The sequence below is a fragment of the Panthera pardus genome, unplaced genomic scaffold (genome assembly GCF_024362965.1).
Source record: "Panthera pardus isolate Hobbes unplaced genomic scaffold, ASM2436296v1 HiC_scaffold_24, whole genome shotgun sequence".
NCBI classification, from domain to species: Eukaryota; Metazoa; Chordata; class Mammalia; order Carnivora; family Felidae; genus Panthera; species Panthera pardus.
The window spans coordinates 10,881,945-10,908,260 of NW_026526810.1; the positions used below are offsets into that span (position 1 = coordinate 10,881,945).

Sequence of the window (26,316 nt, forward strand, 5' to 3'; positions counted from 1 at the left end):
AAGTGCCAAATTCACCTCCAGAGAAGTTGTTGCCCATTTGCACTTCCTCCAACAATGTATGAGAATGCCGGTTTCCCCACAACTGCACCAACAGAATGTTGTTATATTTAAAATTTTTACCTGTCTGTGAGAAAATATATCAATGTTTAAATTTGTCTTTTTCTATAATGAGTGAACTTGAACACTTTTTCATGTTTGAAGGCCATTTTAATCTTTGTGTGTCTGTTCATGTCTTTTTTCCATTTGTTTATTGGGGTTTTGGTCTCTATCCTTCAATTTGTTGTGTTTTTTTAATTTTTTTAATCTTTATTTTTGAGAGAGAGAGAGACAGAGACAGAGTGTTAGCAGAGGAGGGGCAGAGAGAGGGAGACACAGAATTTGAAGCAGGTTCCAGGCTCTGAGCTGTCAACACAGAGCCCAACATGGGCCTTCAACTCACGGACTGAGAGATCATGACCTGAGCTGAAGTCGGATGCTTAACCGACTAAGCCACCCAGGCGCCCCTATGTTTATTTATTTTTGAGAGAGAGACAGAGGGTGAGTGGGGGAGGGGCAGGGAGAGAGGGAGACACAGAACCTGAAGCAGGCTTCAGGCTTGGAGCTGTCAGCACAGAGCCTGATGTAGGGCTCGAACTCACAAATCACGAGATCATGACCCGAGCCAAAGTCAGGCACTTAACTGACTGAGCCACCTAGGTGCCCCTCTCTCCTTCAACTTTTAAGAGTTTTATTGTTTTATTTATTTATTTATTTGTTTATTTATTTATTTATTTATTTAGGGATATAAGCCCTTTGTTATAGGCTATGAATATTTTCTCCCAATTTGTCAGTTGGCTTTTTGTGATACTTTTGTCAGGCAAAATTTTATTATTTTATATAGTCCAATTTATCAAGCTTTTATTGATTATGAATTTTGAGTTAAATTTAGGATCCTTTTCCCTACACCAAAGTTAGAGAGGAATCACCAATGTTTTCTTCTAGTATTAGTATAGTTTCATCTTTTATATTTAGATTCCTAAAAACCCATTTGGAGTTTATTCTTAGGTATGGGTCTTATATTCTCCAAATGGCTATCTAGTTGTCCAACAGCCATTTATTAAAAAGTTCATCTTTATCCCATTGATTTGAGATGCCACATTGACAGCATATATTAAATTTCTTTATGTATTTGGGTTTAATTCTGTGTTTCCTATTTTTATTCTATCATGACCACAAATTTTAAAAGGCTCTCAACACTGCCCCAAAATGCAACTACAATCCCCTAGTATTGTTGACATCCTCATGTTCTGACATCACTACATTTGACCCTTGAATAACATGAGTTTGAACTCAAGGAGGTCCACTTCTACATGGACTTTTCTCAATAAATACAGTACAATGATGTAATTGTATTTTCTCTTCATGATTTTCTTAACATTTTCTCGAGCTTACTTTATTGTAAGAATATAGTGTATATACTAATACATATACAAAATATGTGTTAATCAACTGTGTTATCAGTAAGGCTTCTAGTCAACAGTAGGCTATTAGTAGTTAAGTTTTGGGGTAGTCATGTTCTACAAGGATTTTCGACTTGCTGGGGGTCAGTGCCCCTAATCCCCATGTTCAAGGATCAACTGTATTTTACTCTTTCTCTATTCGAACCTCCAAGACTACCTCTTTTTCTTGCCAGCTTATTACTTCCTGTCACATTTTCCATTGAAAACATAGATGCAATCAAATGAGACCTACCTGGTCTTCCCACCATGAAATCCAGGAATCTGCCTGCATCTGTACCCATGTGCTCTGCCTTCCCTCCAGGTGCGATGGATGGACTCTCTGCTCTTATCTATGGCCAAGACTTTCATGTTGTATATTGGAACCCATCACCTCTCTCCCCCTCAATGTCTTCACCCCTGCAACTATCCCCTCTCTGGTAGCAGCAATTTCTACCTCCCTCCTACATCTTTCTCATCAGCATAAAAGCATGCCTTTTGATCACCCATTTCAAAAACCTGACAGAACCAAACTCCTCAGTTATTACCCCTCTATCTGTAACACTTATTAGAGCCCACAAAGATCATCAAATCCCCTCCACAGTGCTGTACATAATTTTTATTATTTTATCTATATGATAATGACCTCAAAAACATGGGAAGGCGCTGATCTACATGGATCCAAGAATGAGAACAGGTGCTGAAGTCTTTAGTGGATGAGAGGGAGAGACCAGAAGATCTGTAGATAATGCAATAAAAAAAGGGTAAGTAGATTATGGAGTTTTGAAAGGATTTAGGGAAGAAGGGTTGAATAATGATCTCAAAATGGCAATAAGGAACAAGGATAACACCATAACTGCCTGGACTACTGATAAATGGGCTGTCTCTCTTTTCCAACTACTCAGCTGAGATAACACACTGAAAACCAGGGAGCCTAGCACTTGACACATAAGGGAAGGTAATGTTTGTTGAACCAAATCAACTACAGGCCTCACATACAGCTGTCTTGCAGCATATGGAATTTAGTGGACTTATTTCCAAGCCCCTGCAAGAAAATCTGCCTCTTCTGACTTCCTGTCCCATGACTGATTCCAGTTCACAAATTTGGAGTCCACCAACAGCCCCGCTCCCTTGAATCTGCCTGTAAACCAATCTTGCCCCCTCATGCCACCATTTTGGCTGCCCCTCTTCTAACTCTGGCCTATGAACTTCTGCTCTGGCCATAATGGAATAACAGAGACCAGATGTATTATTTCACCTCAAACAAAGAATTAGACAAAAGATAGAAGACACTGGACAAAAGAGTGCAGGAGAGTGATTCCTGGGGAAAGAGAAATAAACCAAGTATAACTGGGAAGTGCCCTACCTCATTGCCTGAAAAGTTTCCAGACCAGAGCACAGAGCACAGTGATCTTGCCAAGTTGAAGAGATAGTCTGAAGTTCAAAGAGGCCAAGGCATCTAGAATTGTGGGGACAGAATATGGGGAAAGGAGGAGAAGAGAGATCCCCTAAGTCTCTGGCTGAGTACTGAGCTGCACTAGCATGTGAGAAAATCACAGAGACTAGGAAAAGAACCAACAGAGGAAAGTAGGTGGAACCATTCCCATGCTTATGCAGGGCTAGGAATAACCTGCTTTTCCACCAGCCAGAACAGTGAGACCTCTTACACCACAGCATTGAGTAGAGTCTTCACAAGTATCTCATCATACTAGTGGAGTTGAATTAGCCCTAGACTAAAGGCTGCTCTAGACTTGCCCTAATGGAGTATAAAAGCAAGTCTCAAAAGGATCAAACTGATTTCAAACCCCAAAGCCAAAAAATATTTAAAGGAAGACAACAAGATCTAGCACCCAGCAACATATACTTCACCATGTGAAGCATCCAGCCGAAAATTACCTAACATGCAGGAAAACAAGAAAATACAATCCATAACCAGAAAAAAAAAAAAAATCTACAAATAGACCCAGAATGAAACACATGATAGAATTATCAGATAAGGACTTTAAAACAGCTATTATAAACACACTCCACATGTTTGAAAATATGAGAAATGATGAAAAATGGAAGTCATAAAAGAAAACCCAAATAGAACTTCTACAGATGAAAAATACCTCTAGTACAAGATGTACTGAATATCCCAATTAGATATTATAAAGGAAATGGCAACAGAAATTGTCCAAGATAAAACAGAAAGACAAAGAAAAATGTATAAGCATCAGTTAGTTGTGAGACATCAAATGACCTAATATATGGGTAATTGGACTGGAATAATCAGAAAAAAATATTTGCAGAAATAATGACTTGAATTTTTCCAAATTACATGAAACCATATAAACCTGCAGATCCAAGAAGCTTGATTAACCCCCAATAAAGAATTATGAAAACAACTATACCCAAGCTCCTCATGATCAAATTACATCACCTCTTTAAGGCCTCTCCTCTCCCAAACTAGGAGATTACTATTCTTAAAGTCAGTGCTCAACTATACTATCTCTACCGTCCAAAGATTTTCAATAGCTTCCCACTGTCCATCAAATAATGTCCAAGTCACTTACAGAATTCAAGGTTGTCTATAACCTAGCTCCAACTATTACTGCAGCATTTTACCACATTTCTGTTTGCTTGCACTTCTTCACTCCAGGCTACTAGGCTACTCATAGTTCCCTGTTCACAAGATCTCCCTGGCTTCCAGCCTCCACTGGAGAGCATATTATGAAATCCCTCCCTCCTTTCAGGTGTCAACTAAGGAAATGCCACCTTCTCTAGAAAACTTTTCTTATCACCCATGTATCATCCTATCCCTTTTCTTCTCATGGGGTCAGCATGTTCTCCCCTATCACCACCTTAATATAAGTTTTATCTTTCCCACTAGATTATAAGTACCTTAAGGGTATTAAGTACCTTGAGGGCTGGGTCTTGTTTTCACATAGCCTCTTGGCTCTGAAAGGTTTGGGAATGAATGCATGGTAGCACATGTTCCTTACTCAGGGTGGTGAATGCGTTTTAAAATAACCTGGTATTTCCTGAAGATGTAGGAAGACCCCCTCCCAGATCACTACTGTAGGAGTCCCTCAGGGCTCTTGCACAACAGAAGCAGGGATGGAAGAGGGCAGAGGGCACAAATTGGAGCTGCACATCACCATCATGCCATCCTTCCCAGGGCTGTGGGGCCTGACCATGCAGGGGGGCAGGGAGGGTGACCCCAAGTCTCCTCAGCAGCTCCACTGTACCCAGGAGCTGTTCTCCTGGAGAACAGGCAAAAATGGATCCTGTCCCCTACCCCACCCTCATGCCTCTGCTTGGCCTGGTGATGCCAGAAGTACCTCCTCTCCAGAAATAAGCTTGGAGGAACCCTACCCAAGGTGTTCAGTACTGCAAGGAATTGGCTAAGGAAGGCTACTTTACTGATGCAAATGAGGCTTATTTCTCACAGTCAAGGCTCACTGGCACCACTGGCTCGCTAGCACCACCCAGAAAACAGGCAGGTAAATGCATAGGGTTCTTATCACTGCATGGCCAGTACCCTATTGTGGACCAGAAGAAATCTTCTCAATCTTCTCTTCTCTCAATTCTGTCCCCTACTAAAACCCTGCCTTGGGAAGCACAGAGCAGCAAGGCCCCAAGCAAAGGGGTTAAAGAGCACAGGGTCCCAAGCCAGTCAGCCTGGGTGGGACTCCCAGCCTTCCCATTTACAAGTTATGTGATCTTAGCTTAGTTTTTCCATTAGTAAGACAGGAATAGGAAGTGCCAACCTCCCGAGGATATTGTAAGGATGAAATGGATTGATGTATAAAGCTCTTAGAGCATTGTCTGGCATCTAATGAGTGCCATGAATTAAATGATGGTTGTTTTTATTCTGTGCTGCATCCTAGTCTTTTCCCAAAGAGAAATCTTCACATCTGTTTGGGTCCTTCCTATAGCCAGGCTCAGCCTCCCACCTTATCAACCCAAGTGGAAACTGTCTCAATTCAATGACTTTAGACACGTGCCCTCCCACCTCTCCCCATCCACACTGCATTCTACTAGGCCTTACATGAAGCTGTGGCCATCTCCCAGGTGATCTCTTCCAGATCAGCCTTCCTCACCTCTGCGGGGCACCCCAACCAGCACCTGGCAGAGGCAGTGCTCCATATATGTCACTTGAATAAATGGATGAATTAGTCCACTGGGATGAATTAGTCCATCCCATTGCCTTCTCTTGACACTCCCTCCAGGACACCAGATGTCCTGCCAAAACACAGGGACAGATACCCTGATCTGCTAGGGAAAACAAACATTTTTAAACCCCATCTCACACACAAATGGTTATAACTCTTTCAAGACAACCATTTCCACAGAGAGCTCCTGGCTTGTGTCAGAAGGAAGCTTTGAAGGAATGGTAGAAAACAGGCCAGGAGAGGGAAGTAGAAGCTTCTCTGCTCCTCATTTAAAAAGTGACATGAGGGGCGCCTGGGTGGCTCAGTTGGTTAAGCGTCCGACTTCGGCTCAGGTCACGATCTCGCGGTATGTGAGTTCGAGCCCCGCATCGGGCTCTGTGCTGACTGCTCAGAGCCTGGAGCCCGTTTCAGATTCTGTGTCTCCCTCTCTCTCTGACCCTCCCCCGTTCATGCTCTGTCTCTCTCTGTCTCAAAAATAAATAAATGTTAAAAAAAAAAATTAAAAAAAAAAAAAAGTGACATGAAAGCAGACTACTATGAACAACTAGGTCAACAAATGGACAAATTAGAATAAATGGAAAAAAAAGTAAAAACATATAACCTACCAATACTGAATCAGGAAGAAACAGAAAATCTGAACTGATCAATTATTAGTAAAGAGATTGAATCAGTAAAAATCTGCCAAAGAAGAAAAACCCAGGACCAGGTGGCTTCAGAGTGAATTTTACCAAACATTTAAAGAATTAACACCAATCCTTCTCAAATTAAAAAAAAAAAAAGAAAAAATCAAAGAGGAGGGAGCATTTCCAAACTTACTTTACAAGGCCAGCATTACCTGACCAAAGCCAGAAAAGGACACCATACAAACCAATATCCCTATGAATATAGGTGCAAAATTTCTCAATAAAATACTAAGAAACCAAATTTAGCAGCACATTTTGGGATCGCTCACCATGATCAAGTGGGATTTATTTCAGGGATGGAAGGTGGTTCAACATACGCAAATCAATCAGTGTGATACACCTTATTAACAAAATGAAGGATAAAAATCATATCATCTCAATAGATGGAGAAAAAACATTTGATAAAATTCAACATCCGTTCAAGATAAAAACTCTTAACAATTTAGGTGTAGAAGGAATGTACCTCAGCATAATAAGGGCATATATAACAAGCCCACAGCTAACATTATGCCTAGTGATAAAAGGGTGAAAGCTTTTTCTCTAAGATCAGGAATAAAACAAGGGTGCCCACTCTTGCTACTCTTATTTAACATAGTACTGGAAGCTCTAGCCAGAGCAATCAGGGAAGAAAAAAATTAAATAAAAAGCATGAAATTGAAAGAAAAAAAAAGTAAAATTGTCTCTATTTGTAGATGACATGATTTTCTACACATAAAATCCTAAAGACTCCATCAAAAAAACTGTTAGATCTAATCAGTGAATTCAGTAAAGTCCCAAGATACAAAATTAACATATGGTAACATTTATACACTAACAAAGAATTATATGAAAAGAAATAAAATTATCCCATTTACAATAACATTAAAAACAAAGAATAAATTCAACCAAGGAGGTGAAAGATCTCTACACTTAACACAAAACATTGATGAAAGAAACAGAAGATAAAAATAAATGGAAAGGTATCCTGTGTTCATGAATTGGAAGATTTAATACTGTTTACATTTCCATATTATTCAAAGCCGTCTAGAGATTCAATACTATCCCTATCAAGATTCCAATGGCAAATTTTACAGAAGCAGAAAAAAAAAATCCTACAATTTATATGGAAGCACAAAAGACTTAATAGCCAAAGGAATCCTGAAAAAGAAGTATAAAGCAGGGGCATCACACTTCCCGATTTCAAGCTATATTATAAAACGACAGTAATTAAAATACTATGGTAAACGCATGAAAACAGATACAGACCAACAGAACAGAAGCGAAAACCCAGAAATCCACCCCTGTATATACAGCCAAGTAATATTTGAGAAGGGAGCCAAGAATACTCAATGGTGAAAAGATAGTCTCCTTAATAAATGGTGCTGAGAAACCTGGATATTTACATGTAAAAGAATGAAGGTAGATCCCTATCTTGTTCCACTCACAAAAATTAACTCAAAATGGATTAAAGACTTGAATGTAAGAGCAGAATCCATAAAACTACTAGAAGAATACATAGGTGGTAAGCTCCTTGACACTGGTCATGGCACTGGTTTTCTGGATATGACATCAAGAGCATATGCAACAGAAGCAAAAATAAATAAGTGGGACTATATCAAACTAAAAAGCTTCTGCACAGCAAAATAAAATAGATCAACAAAATGAAAAGACAACCTACAGAATAAGAAAAAATATTTGCAAGCCATATATCCAATAAGGAGTTAGTAGCCAAAATATGTAAAGAACTCACACAACTCAGTTGCAAAATATATTTAAGTACATATATATATATGACATATTATATATACACCCTTACATATTATAATATATATGCTATTATATATTACATGTCATATATATAATCATAATATATATATATATATATATATATATATATATGACAATTAAAAATGGGCAAAGCACCTGAATAGACATTTTTCTAAATAAGGTATACAAGTGGGCAACAGGTACATGAAAAGGTCCTCAACATCGCTAATCATTGGGGAGATGCAAATCAAAACCACAATGAGATACCACTCCATATCTGTGAGAACAGCTATCATCAAAAAGATAAGAGACCATAAATGCTGGTGCAGATGTAGAGAAAAAAGAATCTTTATCATTCTCCCTCAACCCCAGGCAGACTTCACTATTAACAGAGGCAGTTTAAAGAACTGTTGTTTCAGAGGAAGGACTGTAACCCTTCCTTGGCTGGGCAGTCCTGCTCGGAGTGACCCTGAGGCTTCTGCTGAGTCTCCACAGCCTTGTTGCCCCAGAGTAAAACGGGAGCATCATTTGCCTGATGACGTAGTTTCCCTAGGCGCCCACAATGTTGGGCACTATTGTTCAATCAAAAGGACTGAAGACTACCTATCAAATCTGTTTCTTTAAAATATTAACACACTAAAAATGTAGTAAAATGTGTACAAAATGAGCTTCATGGTCTCTCTTATGCATACTTAATAAAGGCACTCTAAAGCACATTGTGCAGACCAATCAGTGAGACTGTGCTGGTTTACCACTTCTGTTTTTCACCTGTTGGTGAAAACCTTGAACACAAGCCCTGGGCACGCCTCGCTCCCTAGACACGGACACCTCCACCTTCTCCAACACTGTTGTACCATCTCTTCATTCTGAATCACCACCCCCGAAATTAAAAAAAAAAACAAAGAGAGGAATCAATTTTCCTTCACAGAAGAAATTATTTTATTCCATTTGAAAAAAGTAAAGGATACAGATAATTATTCTTTGCCTGGCAAAAGCCATTTTCCCATGGGACTCAGCTCTGCCTGGTGAAGTTAATGGTGACACATTAGAGAAACCTGTGGCCTCCAGGGGCACAGTGAGCACAGACATTTGGCTGGAAGAGCATTCACATGATCAAAACATTTCCTGGAGCAAAGACTCACAAGCTCATTTTATCGTGAAGACCACTGTGGTTTTGAAGAAAACATTTAACTTTGAAGATACTTTAAATTTACTAATTGAACCCAGGGCAAATCATTTTTCACATAGCTGAGAGGAGAAAAATTAGAAGCCCATCTCAAGTATTCTTCTGCTACACTTCCCTCCTCTTACACAATGAAATCTTCTCAACTTATCTCTAGGTCTGATGTGTCAAATGACATAAATCACACTCAAAGCTCCCTATCTGTGCAGTGGGTCTTCCTCCCTGGTGGCAGGCTTTTCCGAGGTTAAGCCACCAGCCACGTAAGCCCATTTCCACTCTTCCTTGGGACCGAGGTGGATTCTGGCCACGCAGGCTCTGAACCCTCACCCCACATACCCCTGCTGCACCTGCAAGGCCTCAGAGGCTGACCCGGACCTCTCCAGAGCCTCCACATTGAGCACGACTGCTGCTGTGTAGAAGAGACAGGAAAACCTCAGGCTGATGGGTGCCTGACCCCTCTTTAATGGCCTCCACAGCAAGGGTCACCATGAGGCCCTCCATTAAGTGTTTGGTCTTTAACATCATAAGCTGCACTATACAGAGAGCGTATTTACCCAAAGAAAAACACTGAGTCCCTTTCTAGTGCAATGGTTCTAGAATTCCTTAGAATCAAGGAAGCTGCAGGAAGCATACCCGTCCTCCCTGCACTTCCTTTCCAGGTACACACAGGGGCTGCTGCTCTCAGCAACACTGGACTGGTGACTGTTCAGCCTTAGAAGCATCACACGTTGGGACCTCGGTGATAGGCACTCATTCTTCTCTCTGCACCTACTCAGCTCCAGACACTGGCAACAATTCCTTCTAAGAATGCTAACTTAGGGAATCTGGTTAGCCACTGCAGTGAGAATACACCCCAGGTGAAACTGAGCAACAGCCCCAAGTGTTCCAGCCAAGACGTGCTGGACACACCATGCAGCAGCTTAAAACAGGCCTGTGCACCACTAAGTTAGTTCTGGAACTACAAAGAACAGAACTGCCGTTTACTCAATATTAGAGCAATTTGGATTTAGGGCATTTTCAATTCTAGAAAGGACACTGCCTCAAAAAAGCTAACTGGTGGGGCAAATATGAAGTAGGGCCAGTTATAATGGTTATCTGTCAGACTCCAAAACAGGGTGATATTCAATGCTACTGGACAGCTCCTTTGCCAGGGAGACAAAGAACATCATTTGTCAGTTGGTCATCCCTTCACAGCAGGCAGGGGACACCGCACACAGCCAAGTGACCAAAGCTGACCCCAGAGGCTCCCACACTGAAGGTCCAAGGCCGCTCTTCAACTTCCGAACACATCCAACTTGGGGGCCCACACAGTGCCAGTCCACAACATACCTTCAAGAAGTGGCACCTGCCACGTGAAAATGTTTCTCTTGCTGTTAACTTCTGGATGTAGGAGGCTGAGGGTGCTGGTGTTTTCGCTCCCACAGCCTTGGGTTAGGCGAGCCTACTCCCCAAGGTGAGTGTTACTGAGAACACAATGGTGTTTTCTGAAACGTGTCCGTATGTCACAGAAAAGGAAATGCGGCCCCCAAGGCTCTGGCCGATGGCAGGTGATGCATGTTAGGAGGTCAAATGCTGACACTGGCCGGATACTTTAGGAACAACGATGGCTAGTTCCCTGCCCGGGTGGTGTGACTGAACTGGCTGTCTGAAGAGGGGATGGTTGGCACTGGGACGGCTAATCTGGGGGCTTGCCCTGGAACTGCACTCACGGTCATCGAGCCGTTGGGGACAGTAGTTGTGTTCAAGCTGCTGGGGATCTCGCCAGTAGCCTGTATTTTAAAATAGACCAAATAAAACACTGGTAAAACAATCCCAATTAGAAGCATGATAAAAACAGCACTCCACCACTGAATCCCACAGTCTGCACCGTTTGTTGGTGTCTTCGGAGGCGCTGGAAGCAGCGGCTGACTGGAGGTCTCTCCACAGCAACTTTCATTTAAAAAGATTTCTGACTGCACGGCACGCTCAATATTCTGGTCAATGCCCTTAAAGAAATCCGTCAGTGGGCTGGACAGGGCACTGGCGCCTACAGCTGCCCTGTCTGGGTCTGGCAGCTCCTCGAAGGTCACTCTAGTCTCTGAGGATGGGCTTGGGACGGGTCTGAGTTCTTTGTGGGTCTCTGTTAGGATCCCATGATTTTTCACTGGGATCTTAATAGATTTCAAAGCATATAAATCTTGTTCTCTGATGAAGTTGTTGACTTTCTTGATATCTGCGACCTAGGGAAGTCATGAAGACAAACATCATGAACTATGTAAACTCCTTAGAACTAATATCCAAAAAGTAGCTCTTTCTGAAAGAGGATCCAAGCCCACCCCCCCTTTAGGACCCTGATGAATACTGGAAAACTGCACCAGCACACATAATGAGTTTAGGCTGAATAACTGTTTTTTCGCTTTAACTCAGCCTTATCACAGTTCTGAGCAGATTTACAAGTTTGAATAACGTATAATCGGTTTTTGGAAAAGCGTTTTTTGTTTGTGTACAGTGTGACTGCAACAAAATGTTTTTAGGTGAAACCCAGTCATGGTACTAAAAATGCTATAGTAGCCCTTTCTACTTCTTCTAACTTCTGAGGCAACAATGCCCCCGTCTGGCTGACTTCCCTCCCACATCAGAACCCAGTACAGTAGCTGATTACATTAGCGATCGCCAAACCAAACCTCAGCCAGCTTGACACTCAGAACCGACTTTAACTGTAATTTTGTTTTAAGAGGTTAAGTCCTCATGATTCTACCATGTTTTCATGCCCAGAAGTACTGTATGGTATATAAACTTATTTTGTAAATAAAAGCAATCGAGAGTTAATTCACTTTGAGGGTTTCCTAACACTTATGATACTTAGTAACACGTAGGGAATCACACGGATCTAGCTGGAAAGTACGGACTGAAATCTCCTATTCAATATTAGGACTCCAGGAGAAGAGGCAGCACTGTGGGTTTCACAAAGTAACAAAGAGCAAGACAAATCTTAAGGGAGGGGTGGTGCAAAATTTAAGTCAAACCCTCCCTCAAGCTAATGTCTGGAACTTAATGAAAGTGTCAGAGATGGACTTTAAGGTTTTAACTCCTAAGTCCACTTTAACTAGAGTGTAACTATGGCCAACAGACCTTTAGACAGCACCTTTTTCAAATCAATCATCTCCATTATTTTACTTATTAAGCAATTGTTTTTATCATCTAGTTGAACTGGGGCCCTGGACATGTTTAATTTACCATGTCCTGAAACTAAAGCATAAGGTGCTTGAGACCTTTTTGTCTTTGCCCTTCATAAACTAAACACCAAAATTTATTTACTTTCAATAGGAAAACTGATTACTTATTGGAGGCATTATATGTACAGTCTTCATGGCTTAATTAAGCCCACTTTTCTAAGAAGCCCACTGCATCCACTCAGATCTTTGTAGGGTAGGATTCATTTGCGGCCCATGTTCAATAAACCATACAGTATGCCTACTAGAAGCTGGTTAGAGAGTCAAATATAAATCTCAGTACAATTGAGAGACCACTATGTGTCCCTAGGAGGTCAGCCTGTGTATTTCCTCTGGGAAATACCACAATATCCTATACAATGTGTTTAGCCATTTGAACCTCGTTAGATAAATAACAAGACACTTTAAGGAAGAAAAGATTTTTAAAACAAATTGGTTAGACAGCCTTAGAGGAGGCCATAGAAAGTTATAACACAGTGTTATTAGCAAAATGAAATAAAAAGTTTCAATCTAGGAGAAAATGCAGCAATTCTATAAATACTTTCCTACTTACTTTGCCATGTTAATCACTCTGAATGCTAAAAACATAATTAAAGAGAGAAACAGGGTTATACAGATACACAGCGCACACAGGCTAGATCATGCAGTTCTAAAACAGAGAACGTCAAACTTGACCAATCCAATAGGCTGCAACCAGCAAGAAAGGGTCAGAAAAAGAGAAGTAGCCAAAAAAAAAAAAAAAACAATCCTACCAAACAAATCTTGGATAAATTCTGCATGGCATCTTTGGCCCTGGCAAGTCTTAAACAAAATATGCTCAAAAGAAAAACTATATAAAAAAGGTTTCCGAAAATACTTGGAGGGACAGGGAGAGAAGTGCTCTGCAGAGAGAGAACTGGCCCAACACCTGAGATTCCTAACCCTCACTTTTTATGACCCCAAGGTTCAGAACTCAAAGTATGTCACCTGCGTTCCATCTCGGGCCAGATGGGAAACCCCTTCACCAATACCACAGGCCTCTGGACACCACCCCTGGCGGGGGGGGGGGGGGGGGGGGTCATGAAGGGGCAGCAAGGGCCCCCACCCTTCAGTGAGGTCCTCTGTTCCTCTAACTACACAGGAGCCACCTTCACCCGGGGTTTCTTACTTTGCAGCCATACTGAAGAGCGAGCTTGTTGAGGCTGTCCTCCTGGGCCAGTTCCCGCTGAAGCAGCACCACGTCCCCCGCTCCTGGCTGGTGAGGGTGGGGGGCACCCTTCTTCTGGCGCTCCTTGCCCCGGGGCCGCAGAGCCACGCGGTGGGACTCTTCCTCAGAGGAGTCCCCTGAGTCCCCACCACCGTTCTCAAACATGTAAACGTGGCTGGTCGGAGTCCTACAGACAATGGCTGGGCCTTGGAAGGTCTTGGTTAACACTTCCTTCTGCCTCATTTTCTTAACTGAAAACCAAACCCCAGGGTTAATTCCACACAAGGCACATCCATTCCTCTTGTGGCTACAGTACAGGTAAAGGACTTATTGCTAGAGAAATTACTCCCATCCCCTTCCACTATAAATACTCGACATATACCGTCAGTACAAAAAAGGATGTGTTTTACGCTAGCTCAGATGGAGGGTGAGGGACAGGTAATTGCCTAATTGCACACTTTCTGCATAGAAAATGAAAAGAATCGCGGGGCACCTGGGTGGCTCAGTCGGTTAGGGGTCTGACTTCAGCTCAGGTCATGATCTTGAGGTCTGTGAGTTCGAGCCCCGTGTCAGGCTCTGTGCTGACAGCTCAGAGCCTGCAGCCTGCTTCCATTCTCTGTTTCCTTCTCTCTCTCTGCCCCTCCCCCGCTCGTGCTGTTTCTCTCTCTCAAAAATAAAAAAAAGAATAAAATAAAAAAAGAATCCCTCTTTCCCTCTTATTCCTCATCCAGAGCCGTGTCTCCCCAAAACCCATAAAGATAAAGAAACTTCCATTTGGGTGTCAGAGGAGTAGAGAAGCTACCAAGATCCCCGCCCCCCCCCCCCCCCCAACCAAGCAGAGAGGTTCCCACCCTCCCTGTTCTGTGAATCTTAACTCGGAACTTTGGACAAAACAATTCTTGTTCATCACTTTACACATTCCAAAGTATCCTCACCAAGAAGGTCAAGACTTAGGGCTCTTGCTTATGAGATCTAGGAGAGCACAATACTCTCGATTTCAAGTGCCGAAAGCTTGAATTACACAGTATGCGGGGCAAGTTGGGGAGAAAATCCTTGTCGAGCTAAGAAATTCGTCCAGTTTCTCGCAGGTCCCTCTGCCTTCATTACATCCCACGTCTGGTTTTTATTTTCACCTCCTGCCAAATGCCAAAGCCACACTACCCCCTCTCCCCTCTCCAAACTGTCCGAATGAGGTTCCAGACACGAAATCTCAAACACGGGGAATGACAGCCTCCGAAAGAGCTGGCATCAGAGCCCGGGTGGGGGGGGGGGGGGCCCTTCGGGGACAGCCGGTGGCCCCCCCGCGGCCGTGCCGCCCACCCCCTCCAACGCGCACCCTACAGACCCACGGGCCCGGAGGAGGGAGGCGGCGGGCGCCTGAGGACCGGCCGGCCTCCCCGTCAGAGCTCGGGGCCTGCGAGGGGCCCCGGCTGCTCCCAGGCCTCAGTTTCCCTCAGCGCTCCTTCCGTGCCAGGAGGGCGGTCCCCAAACGGGCGCTGACAAAAACAAAACGGGGCGCGGCCCGCTCCTAGGCTTAGATGGGCGGGACCCCAACATTCCCCAAAGACACGACCTCCGACCTCTGCCCTCCAACCCCGAACAACTTCCAGCCAGCCCCCGACGGTGGCGGTCACTGCCCCTCCAGAGGCAGGAAGCTGGCCCACCCGCGAGCCGACCAGCTGGGCGAAGCAGCCGCGCCACTGAGGGCCCGTGCTGTCCCCCACCCAGGACCGCGGCCCCTCCTGCAAACCCCGGTACCTCAGCGCCCGGGATCCGCCGAGACTCGCCGCCGCCGCCGCCGTACCTGCTGATTGGCTGAGAAAATCAGCAGGTCACCAGGGGGCGGGGACGGCGAGACAGCCAATGAAATCAGCGCCGCGCAGGCTCTGGAATGAGCCGGGTTGAGCTAAGTCGGTACCGGAAGCTCAGCCCGGGGGCGGGGCCTGGGCGGGGCGGGGCTCCAGCTGTCCGACACGACTCTGGCCCCGCCCTCCTGCCTGCCACGGCGGCACCAGCTGGTCCTAGCTGCAGGTTTTGCTTCTGCTGTAGGCTGTAAGACCCCTTACCACCCTCTCCCGGTCCTCTGCTGACCCTCAGCTTCCTCACCTGTAGAAGAGGCCTGTGTGTCAATGTTGTTTAACGAGGGGGTGGATTTCCAGGAGAGCGGGTGTCCCTGCTGAGGCCTCCCGCTGCGAAGCGGCTCCTCTGGGCTGGAAGGACCCGGGGTCTCCACATCTTGAGTCCTTACCACCACAGGAGGCGTTTGCCCCGGCCCGCTCAGGAAGACACAAAGTCCACCAAAGTAAAACACCGAACCTCGACAACACGGACCAAAACAACACCATTTACCCAATGTCGATGGTGGAGGACTCCTTAAGCCTAATAGTGATGGGTGAACACTCTCATGCACGAAAGCACAAAGGTTTAAAACTTCAACCCCCCAAAAGGAAACCAAAATTAAAAATCAGACCGTAACCAGGGGTAAATAATTGCAACATACACCACAGAAGATTAATATCCTTAACTGAGACAAACCTCATCGAATTAATGAGAAAGTCATGAAGAGCCCAGTAGATAAATGGGTGGGGACAATTCACCAAAGAATACAAATGATTAATAGGGAAGAAAATGAAACCTCAGTAGCAATCAAATTAAACTACAAAGCAAAAGGATGAAAACAAAAATATCTCTCCCTTTTTAGGCTTTCCATCCTAGTCAAAATAAAAGTGAAATTCCTTATCTTGGGAGACAAAGCCCAGGATGATGTGAGGGCTTCAGTCCATTCTGTGCCATTTACTCATTCTTTTTAGCCCCTCTCCCTTTTTCTGCTGGATTTTAAACACCCAGATCTCCCACCCCTGGCCCTTCACAGGAATGTCCTTCTTTCAGCTGCTGGTACAGTTGGACTTTCTGACCCCAAGGCCTCAGATTAGTCACTTTCTCAGCAGAGCCCTCCCTGTTCCTCCCATATACCAAGGCTCTCCCTCCATTTACTTGTTAATTGCCAGTTAATTTACTTGTTTAATTGCCAGAATCCTCCTGTCCCTAATTATCACCTGTTGCTCACCACAACCTGTGTCCAATTCAAAGCCTACACTCAGTAAAGACTGGTTCAACAGGAGAACCATTAAGTGACTTGACCTGGGCTACACAGGAGCTACACAGGAGGGCAGTGGCAGCAGCAAAATCCAAATCCTAATGTGTCTGACTCCAAAAGCCCAGCTGGCAGCCACAGCTGTACTCCTGGCCCAGAGGGCTTGGTCATGGCCCGGTGGATTTGGCAAGTCTAGGTATCAGAATCTAAGAGTGTGATTACCGGAGAGAGAAGTCAGAGCAGAATCTGCAAAGCTGAATTAACATAGCCACTCCCTGATCAGTTACACGTGTTTCTTTCCTTCAGCATGTCTAATAAAAAACAAATCCAAACCCCACTCCCAACCTCCCTCCCCCCCCAAATCCAGGTTCAAGAGAGATTTTATTTGAAAAGATTATTGCAAAGGGAGAAGAAGATTGTTGCAGGAGGGAGAACCCTCTGATTATAAGGTCTGTAAGCATCTCAGGAGTTAGGCAGAAAAGGGCTTTTCTTTTATAGAGAGAGATGAACAAGGCTAGAAGGAGCCAGGTGCAAGGAAGTAGAATAAAAGGGTGGCAGAATTGGGTATTAGACATGAAAACATTCTCCCCGAGGCCAGCCTATTCTCGAGAGGGATTGTATGCTGGCTCAGGCTGAATGTGGGCTAAAGTCCATTCGGGCACCTGGAGGAAGGAGAGAGGCTTAATGGAATTTCAGTTAACAAGCATTTTGTTCTGATTGATCAGAGGGGACAAGGGGCTCAGCTAATCATTTATGAGGCAAAGAAACGGAATTTAGAGGGTCTGTGTCTCACCTTGTCACAGGTAAACAAGGATGGCATCCATGAGTCTTAATTTAAGTCGTATGGGGAAAGAAGGGTTCTTTGCAATAAGCCGTTTTCCAGAACACAATGGGTGGGTGGGGATGGGGAGATCTTAACCTTGCTGTTTTCCAGGAGCACAGGGCGTGGTGAAGTCAAGCTTCTGTCTGTGGATCTATCTCCCCATCTCAAGCCCTGGAGCACAGTGGTGAGTAAAGCTCTGCAGCCTCTCATGGGGCTTACACTTCTAAAGATGAGCCACAACAAAGACATACTTAGAAAGAGCATGACAGATTATGCTAGATCCTTGAAAAAAGAAAAACTAGGTCATATGCGTTAACGAAAATTACCCAAACTTCATAAAGGCCAAAGGATGGTTGTGTGTTCTTCCGGTATCACGCTGGAGCTTGGGTAGTGAGTCTGTCCAAGAATAATCTGATTCTCTAAAGCAGCAGTTCTCAAAAATGTGGTCCATCTGATCCGGGGGACCCCCGAGACCTTCTCACTGGGTCTATGAGGTCAAAACTATCTTCATAGCAATGCCAACATTATTTTCCTTTTCTACTTCATTCTCTTTTGATAGACAAGTAATTTAGCTAACATATATTGAGTCCATACTGGATATAAGGCCACACAACACTCCTGCCAGGTAAGTATTATTACAATCCCCAAATTACAGATGGACAAACTGAGTGCAACAGAAATCGCAAGATGCCTACCCGATACCCATTCTAGCCTTTTGCTTCGGAAAAGAACCCCAATATTATTTGGGGCAGCAATGTGCCACGCTGACAGCTTCTTGCAGTGGGGTGTGACTGTGAAGAAGTTTCAGACAATGGATCCTAAGAGGAAAATGTTGGGTGGGACTTCTGACAAAGCTTTTCAAAGGCAGACATCGGGAAAAGCTCTGTATAGTATGGGTGTTCTTTTTACCCTCTTCCCGCTGCCTGGGATGAAGATGTGATGGCAAGGGCACCTGCACTCATATCGGACATTGAAGCAACTTTGGAGGTGGAGCCCATGTGCTCAGGACAGCAAAGCAGAAAAGATGGAAAGTGTGTAGGAAAGAACTAAATGTCCCCATTGTTTAAGAGATTAAGATTTCTGTTAGGGGCAGCGATGCAATTCCTGAGTTAGATATTTGGGCACAGAGGTTTTATGTCCTAGATGTCATGGCTAGCAAGTACAAGAGGCAGAATTCAACCCCAGACGGTGACTACAAAAGCCCACATTCTTATAAAGGCTTCTGGGCAGAACTCCGTTTTGCTTTCTCCGCTGGCCCAGCTCAGCCAGGATGCCTACTGACTTGATTCTGAAGGAACTAACAGTTCCTTCAGAAACATACTCTAGTTTTCTCTCCAGGCCCTTGGCTAGGTTGGCTGAGATGCAGGTGAGGTCAGAGAGGAGGTGCTCGAGCCACACGGCTCCCCCTCTGCGCTGCGTCAGGGTCACATCCACCAAGGACAGTCCCACGGCTCCGTCGCTGAGACAGCTGCGATCCATCCTCCACAAGCCGGCAGGCCTACTCAGATGCCCCTCAAACTCCTGCCAAACCTAGAGCATCCTGTCTGTCCCCTGTGACAGCCTGCTGTGGACTGAATTGTGTCTCCACTAAATTCAGATGTTGAAATCCTAACCCCCGATGTAACTGTATTTGGACATAGGGCCTATAAGGAGGTAATTAAGGTTAAACAGGGTCATAAGGGTGGGGCCCCGATCCAACAGAATTAGTGTCCTTGTAAAAAGAGACACCAGAGAGCTTGCTCTCACTGTCTCTCCTTCCCTGCTCACGCCCAGAGGAAAGACCATGCAAGGATGCAGCAAGAAGGTGGCCGGATCTGAACCAGAATCTGAACCCTGATGGACCTTGGTCTTGGAATTCCAGATTCCAGAACTGTAAGAAATAAATTGCTGTTGTGTAAGCCATCCAGTCTGTTGTGTAAGCCATCCAGTCTATGGCAGCCCGAACTAAGACACCGACCTTCTCCCTGGAAGGGCAGAGGATGGAAGGGAACAGATGCTGAGTGGCTGACTTCTACTAGATATTGCAAAACTCCACTGGGCAGAGAGCAGAGATTTGTACTGGCAAAGTCATTAGAATTTCTTAGGCCGCAACTTCTCATTTTAGAGAGAGGAATTTAAGACCCAGAGACATAGGGGACTTGCCTGACGGTGCACAGCAGGTTAGCTGTAGCCTTGAAGCCTGGGGGAAGATGAATGTGTTTATTTTTTATTTTTATTTTTTAATTTTTTTAATTTTTTTACATTTTATTTATTTTTCAGAGACAGAGCACAAGTGGGGGAGGGGCAGAGAGAGAGAGGGAGACACAGAATCTGAAGCAGGTTCCAGGCCTGAGCTGATAGCACACAGCCCGATGCGGGGCTCGAACTCACAAACCGTGAGATCATGACCCGAGCCGAAGTCGGATGCTTAACCAACTGAGCCACCCGGGCACCCCAAGATGAATGTGTTTAAAACTAGCGCTGCACTTACCAGCTGTGTGACCTCGATCCAGACCTGTAAGCCTTCTGGGCCTCGGTCCCCTCCTCTATGGTCTCGCTCCCTATGCTTGGAACATTTTCAGTTTATGTCTGTTGTCTTAGCACAATTATGAACACCCCTTCGCTTTTCATAGTTTGGACACACCCTCTACCTCTCTTGAGGGCAGTCTGCAAGGCAAAGGCTCCCCACCCACCCCTTAGAAGATGCTGCTAGCTCATCACAGAGGCCCAGGCAGTTGTCAGACCTCTGTGTGGAGTCCCCCAAGACAGCCTTAGGAGTTCGTTGGAGAGTGGTAGGGAAGAAGAGTCTGAAAAATATATTGCATTTAGAACAGCAAAAAAAAAAAATCATTAAAAAGTAAAAAAGCTTAGGGGTGCCCAGACGGCTCAGTTGTTTGGGCATCTGACTGTTTGTTGGTTTGGCTCAGGTCATGATCTTGTGGTTTGTGGGTTCAAGCCCCACATCGGGCTTTGAGCTGGTGGTGCAGAGCTTGTTTGGGATTCTCTTTCTCTCCCTTTCTCTGTTCCTCCCCTGCTTGTGTTCTCTCTCTGTCTCTCAAAATAAATAAGCTTTAAAAATAAGTTAAAACATATATAATAAATATAATAAATTGGATAAAAATATTTGCTCTCTTTGATATATTAGTATCCTTAATAAAAAAAAAAAGGCATTCAGATCTCAATATGAAAAAAAAAAAACAGTCCATAGAAAAATTGCCAAATGATGCAAACAATTTACTAAAGAAATGCACATAGAGAAAAGGTGATGGGGCACCTGGGTGGCTCAGTTGGTTAAGCGTCCGACTCTTGATTTCAGCTCAGGTCATGATCTTGCGGTTTGTGTGATAGAGCCTCGTGTTGGGCTCTGTGCTGGCAACGAGGGGAGGGGTCTGCTTGGGATTCCCTCTTTCCCTCTCCCTCTGCCCCTCCCCCACTCATGCTGTCTTTCTGGCTAAAAATAAAATTTAAAAAGTTCAAACAAAAAAAAAAAGAAAAAGGTGTTAATTTGACAGATGGTCAAATAATGGAAATTCACATAGCTGAAAGAAGCTGGAAAAAGTCAAATCTAAACGCATGTGTTTGCATAGGTGAGGAAAGAGTGCTCTCAGCACCTGTAGGTGGGAGTTTCAATTGGGACATTGGTAGCATTATGCAGCAATAACTTTTACATTGTGCATATTCTTTGATCTTGTCTCTCATGTTTTGGAATTTGCCAAGAAATAAGTAGGACATGTAAAAAGATTCCTTACAAGGCTGTTCTTAATGGTGAGAGGTGAAACAACATCAACAACAAATGTCCAACAGGAGGGGATTAGGTTGAATTCATGTAGCTCATTTATGAAATGAAATACAGCATACTTGTTTAAAATGAGCACTTCTTGTAGAAGTAACAGTTATTCACATGGAAGGATGTTTATGAATAACAAGCACTTTAAAAAATCTCTAGAAAACAGGGGATGCTGGATAGCTCAGTCCGTTGAGTGTCCCAACTCTTGGCTTCCGCTCAGGTCACCATCTCGCCATTCCTGAGTTTGAGCCCCTCATCAGGCTATGTGCGGACGGTGCAGGGCTTGCTTTGGATTCTCTGTCTTTCTCTCTCTGCCCCTCCCTTTCTCTCTCTCTCTCAAAAAATAAATAAACATTAAAAAAATAAAAATCTCTAGAAAAAAGAGTAAGGGACATACATCACCCCACACACATCTGAAGGTTGTAAAGCAGAATGCTCAATAGTGGTTATTCCTGGGTGATGTAATAATTGCCTTATTTATGCGTGCTTGCATTTTTGTCATTCTTTTTTAAAATTTTTCTTTAGTTATTTTTGAGAAAGAGAGCGCACACAGGTGGGGGAGGAACAGAGAGAGAGAGAGAGAGAGAGAGAGAGAGAGAGAGAGAAATGGAATCTGAAGCAGGCTCCAAGCTCTGAGCCATCAGCACAGAGCCCAACCCGGGGCTCGAAGCCACGAATTGTGAGATCATGACCTGAGCCCAAATCAGATATTTAATCGACTGAACCACCCAGGTGCCCCGAGTGCTTGCATTTTTAAACTTGTCTCTGCCACACGTGTTTACTCCCGTTATGAGGAGGTGGTACACCAAACAGTGGTTAAAGCTGCAGGTTCGTGCTGAAGTTGGACATCAAACTTTGTTACAGCCAAATGTTCTACCCTTGCACTAGACCCCCTCAGATGTCCAGTTCTGAAGCCAGCACCGGCCCTTAGGATTAACAGGAAAATTCTGTGACCTCTGTAAGCCCCAGTTTTTTTGTCTATAAAATGAGATCAGAGATAGATAGATTCTGCTACTCACCAGGTGCTTGGCATACAATGAACATTCTGGGAATGTGAGATATTATTACTATGACAGGGGAAACCATAAAGGTATAAAAGTCAATTTTTCTTTATTTTTTTTTCAACGTTTTTTTATTTATTTTTGGGACAGAGAGAGACAGAGCATGAACGGGGGAGGGGCAGAGAGAGAGGGAGACACAGAATCGGAAACAGGCTCCAGGCTCCGAGCCATCAGCCCAGAGCCTGACGCGGGGCTCGAACTCACGGACCGCGAGATCGTGACCTGGCTGAAGTCGGACGCTTAACCGACTGCGCCATCCAGGCGCCCCTCAATTTTTCTTTAAATAATACATTCCTAACTTAGGGAGCTGGAGGTGGTTTGTGAGGATCGGATCTGTTCTGATTTGGGAACAGGTTTCTCGGGTGAGTTTTAAACATGTTTGTCAGGAGCTTTATTTGTATCGGATACAGTCTCCCCCTGGACTAAAGTATGAGGAGTTGCCCAAGAACAGGAGCCTGATGAGCCAGGCAAGCTGTCCTAGGCAATGTGGGGTGGGGTGGGGTGGGGTGGGGTGGGGTGGGGTGGGGGGAACACTGAGTGCCTGACCTGAGCTCCCGGGTCATCCCAGGCTGACTTTCCCCCTGGCCCTCCCCTTCCCTCCCACCTGGAGCCTGGGTCTGCTTTGTCACTGCCACCTTGGTGGGAACTCAGGGTCCATTCCGGTTTCCCTAAAGAGCCACATCTACAAGACCTAGGTATATACAGCAGAGTGTTTAAAGATTTCATAAACGTATCTTACCTTCATTTTGCCCCTCTCAGTAGCAAAACCTCAGCCACCCCCTCCCCCTGCAATTTTCCAATCCTTTGCTTCCTCCCTTGCCAAACTTTAAGCTCAGTTCTGGTTTTCCTGGCCACACCCGGGAATTAGGCCCAGGTTCAGAGAACCCGATGCAACAGTTCCATGGTCTCCAGCTCTTCCCAGTGCCCTGGAGTCATGCAGGGGACAGAAATTTTATCATTTTTATAAGAATTACATGCTGGGACACCTGGATGGCTCAGTTGGTTAAGCGTCTGACTCTTTCAACGTTTTGTTTGTTTGTTTGTTTGTTTGTTTTTTTATTTTTGGGACAGAGAGAGACAGAGCATGAACGGGGGAGGGTCACAGAGAGAGGGAGACACAGAATCGGAAACAGGCTCCAGGCTCCGAGCCATCAGCCCAGAGCCTGGCGTCTGACTCTTGATTTCAGCTCAGGTCATGATCTCATAGTTCGTGGGATCAAGCTCCACGTCAGGCTCTGGGCAATGACAACGTGGAGACTGCTTGGGATTCTCTTTCTCTGTCTCTTTCTGCCCCTCCCCTGCTTGCATGCTCTCTCTCTCTCTCTCTCTCTCTCTCTCTCTCAAAATAAATAAATAAACATTTTTAAAAAATTGTTTAGGGGCACCTGGGTGGCTCAGTCAGTTAAGCGTCCGACTTCAGCTCAGGTCATGATCTCGCAGTCCGTGAGTTCCAGCCCCACGTCGGGCTCTGTGCTGACAGCTCTGAGCCTGGAGCCTGCTTCTGATTCTGTGTCTCCCCCTCTCTCTGCCCCTCCCCTGCTTGTGGTCTCTCTCTGTCTCTCAAAAAGTGAATAAATGTTAAAAAAATTATAAAAGATTGTTTACAAAAAGAACTGCATGCTAAAGCAATACAATTTTAGATATATTAGGTTACAGAAAATATTACTAAAATCAATTTCACTTTTTCTTTGGTTATTCAAAAAAATTTTTTTAAATGCTTATTTATTTCTGAGAGAGACAGAGTACAAGCAGGAGAAGAGCAGAGAGGGAGGGCGACCTAGAATCAGAAGCAGGCTCCAGGCTCTGAGCTGTCAGCACAGAGCCCAGCATGGGGCTTGAACTCATGAACCATAAGATCAGGACCTGTGCTGAAGTTGGATGCTTAACCTACTGAGCCACCCAGGCACACCTCTTTTGGCTATTTTCTCATGTGGCTACTAGAAATTTAAAAATTGCATCAGGTTCACATTACATTCCCACTGCCTGTGGTGCCTGAAATCCACGGTTCAGAGCCTGCCTTGATCTGAGGGCCACCTTGTTCTTTCTCCAAATGGTCCCGTTTAACAGCAAATATCCTGAACATTTACATCAGGTCGTAGCTCTGCCAGGAGGTTGATAGCTAGGGAGGGGATGTAGAGAGGCAGGCATGGTGCCAAAGAGACTCTTTTTTTTTGCACCCCCTTCTTCTGCCTTCCCAGACACTCCAGCTGGGACCCTTGGAGCTGAAGGCAGCCCACAGGTGGTGTGGGTCTACTGAGTAGGTGGGAAGTCTCTCAGCTAAAGACTCAGGGGCACCATTCCAGGGGCAGGTCTAAGGGAAAGCTACAACTGGTGATATTTCAGAGAGCAGAGGGTGAATTCTCCACGCCAGGAGCCTCAGCTGGAAGCAGCACCCCGAACCAGGGTCTGAGGAGGGAGGGAAACTAGAGACCACGGGAAAGGAGGGGCCCTGGGCTCCTCAGCCAAGCATCCTCCAGAGGAAGATTTGCCATCACGGTTTGCTGGCTGGAAGGACGTTTTGGTTGAAGTTCTGTGTCATTTCAGATCAGGGTACAAATCTGTGAAACTCCACGTACCTCTGGTAATGCCACTCATTGGGACCCCCATGCTGCACAAGATTTGATTACATACACAAGCAGGTCTGGGTCCCTCAGTGGGACTGTTCTAGACTGAAAACAGACTTCAAGCTGATGCGTCCTATATGCGCATAGTAGGTGTTCAATGCCAGGTTGTAAACATCTTGTTAACCCCATGCTTAGAACCCAGAAGGGGCTCAAAAAAACATATTTAACTGATTTGAATATGTACTCAACTAAACCTCCTGAAGCACGAAGCTGCCGCTGACTGAGGGTTCTGCTATGTCTCTAACCTTTTCAGCATTATTTCCAGCCTCCAACCCTTTCAGGGAAAAGTACTCCTGTATTAGTTGGGATTTAACCAAGAAACTAGTCAGAATACTCACATTGCAGGGAACTGCATGCTGAGATTGGGGTCACAGGTGATGGATAAGCAAAGGGGGGAGGGCATTAGGACAACCCAGAGGGTACCACCACTTCTCTAGGCTGGGGCCAGAAGACGGGCTGATGTCATGGGAGTCCAGGGAACCACAAGGAGCCTGTTCAGTGGAAGCTGAAAGCTTAGAGGAGACGGAATTGGCTGTGGAGCTACCTTGTGAGGCAGGAAGGAAGGGAGGGGACATGTTCAGACCTCTTACCTCCGCCCAGGGTCAGCCTCGCTACTGCTATGCAAAGCAAAATGAGAGGGGGCAAGGGGTGGCTTGGGGGTGTTCTGGCCCAAGGCCAGTATGACCTCCAATTGTCCTAACTTTTGAAAGGGTCTTGGAGGAACTGAACAGCCTGTTACAGGCTGAATTGTGCCTCCTATTAAATTCATGTGTTGAAGAACAAACCCTAGAGCCTCAGAATGTAACCTTATTTGGAGATAAGGTCTTTAAAAAGGTGATTCATTGAAAGGAGACAATTAGGGTGGGTCCTAATCCAATCTGACTTGTGTCCTTATAAGAAGAGGAAATTTGGACACACAGACAGGGGTGTGTACACGGAGGAAAGACCTTGTGAAGACACAGGAAAAAAAAAATTCAGCCATCTACAAACCAAAGAAACCAGCACTGCAGATCTCAGACTTCCGGCTTCCAGAACTGTGAGGAGATAAATCTGTTGTTGAAGCCACCCTGTGTGTTATGTTTGTCATGGCAGCCTGAGCTGATGAAAATTGCCCAAGATTCCGTGTTGCCAGAGGAGTCAGAATTCAGCACAAATCCATCCCCAGAGTGCAGGGAACCCACTTTTTTAACTGACAGCAGTACAAAAATGCCACCCAGATGTCCAAAGGAACCTCTCCTGCCTCCCCCACTCATCCCTGCTGGGAGGAATCACAGACTGGTGTGTGTGTGTGTGTGTGTGTGTGTGT

General features: G+C 44.8%; 1 protein-coding gene across 6 annotated transcripts in view; it reads right to left on the reverse strand.

Moving 5' to 3' along the window:
* The window catches only part of LYSMD4 (LysM domain containing 4), a 32,426-nt gene extending 16,940 nt beyond the window's left edge, over positions 1 to 15,486 (reverse strand). Inside the window, exons 1-3 of one of the 6 annotated variants that reach the window (XM_019460124.2) lie at positions 15,401 to 15,486; positions 13,604 to 13,893; positions 8,977 to 11,463 (exon numbers count right to left, since the gene is read on the reverse strand). In XM_019460124.2, the coding sequence (XP_019315669.2) occupies positions 10,852 to 11,463; positions 13,604 to 13,885 (894 nt within the window). In that variant the 5' untranslated portion in view covers positions 13,886 to 13,893; positions 15,401 to 15,486 and the 3' untranslated portion in view covers positions 8,977 to 10,851. The other 5 variants (XM_053888761.1, XM_019460127.2, XM_053888760.1 and 2 more) reach the window with 5 other exon arrangements.
* Between the last annotated feature and the right edge of the window lie 10,830 nt (positions 15,487 to 26,316).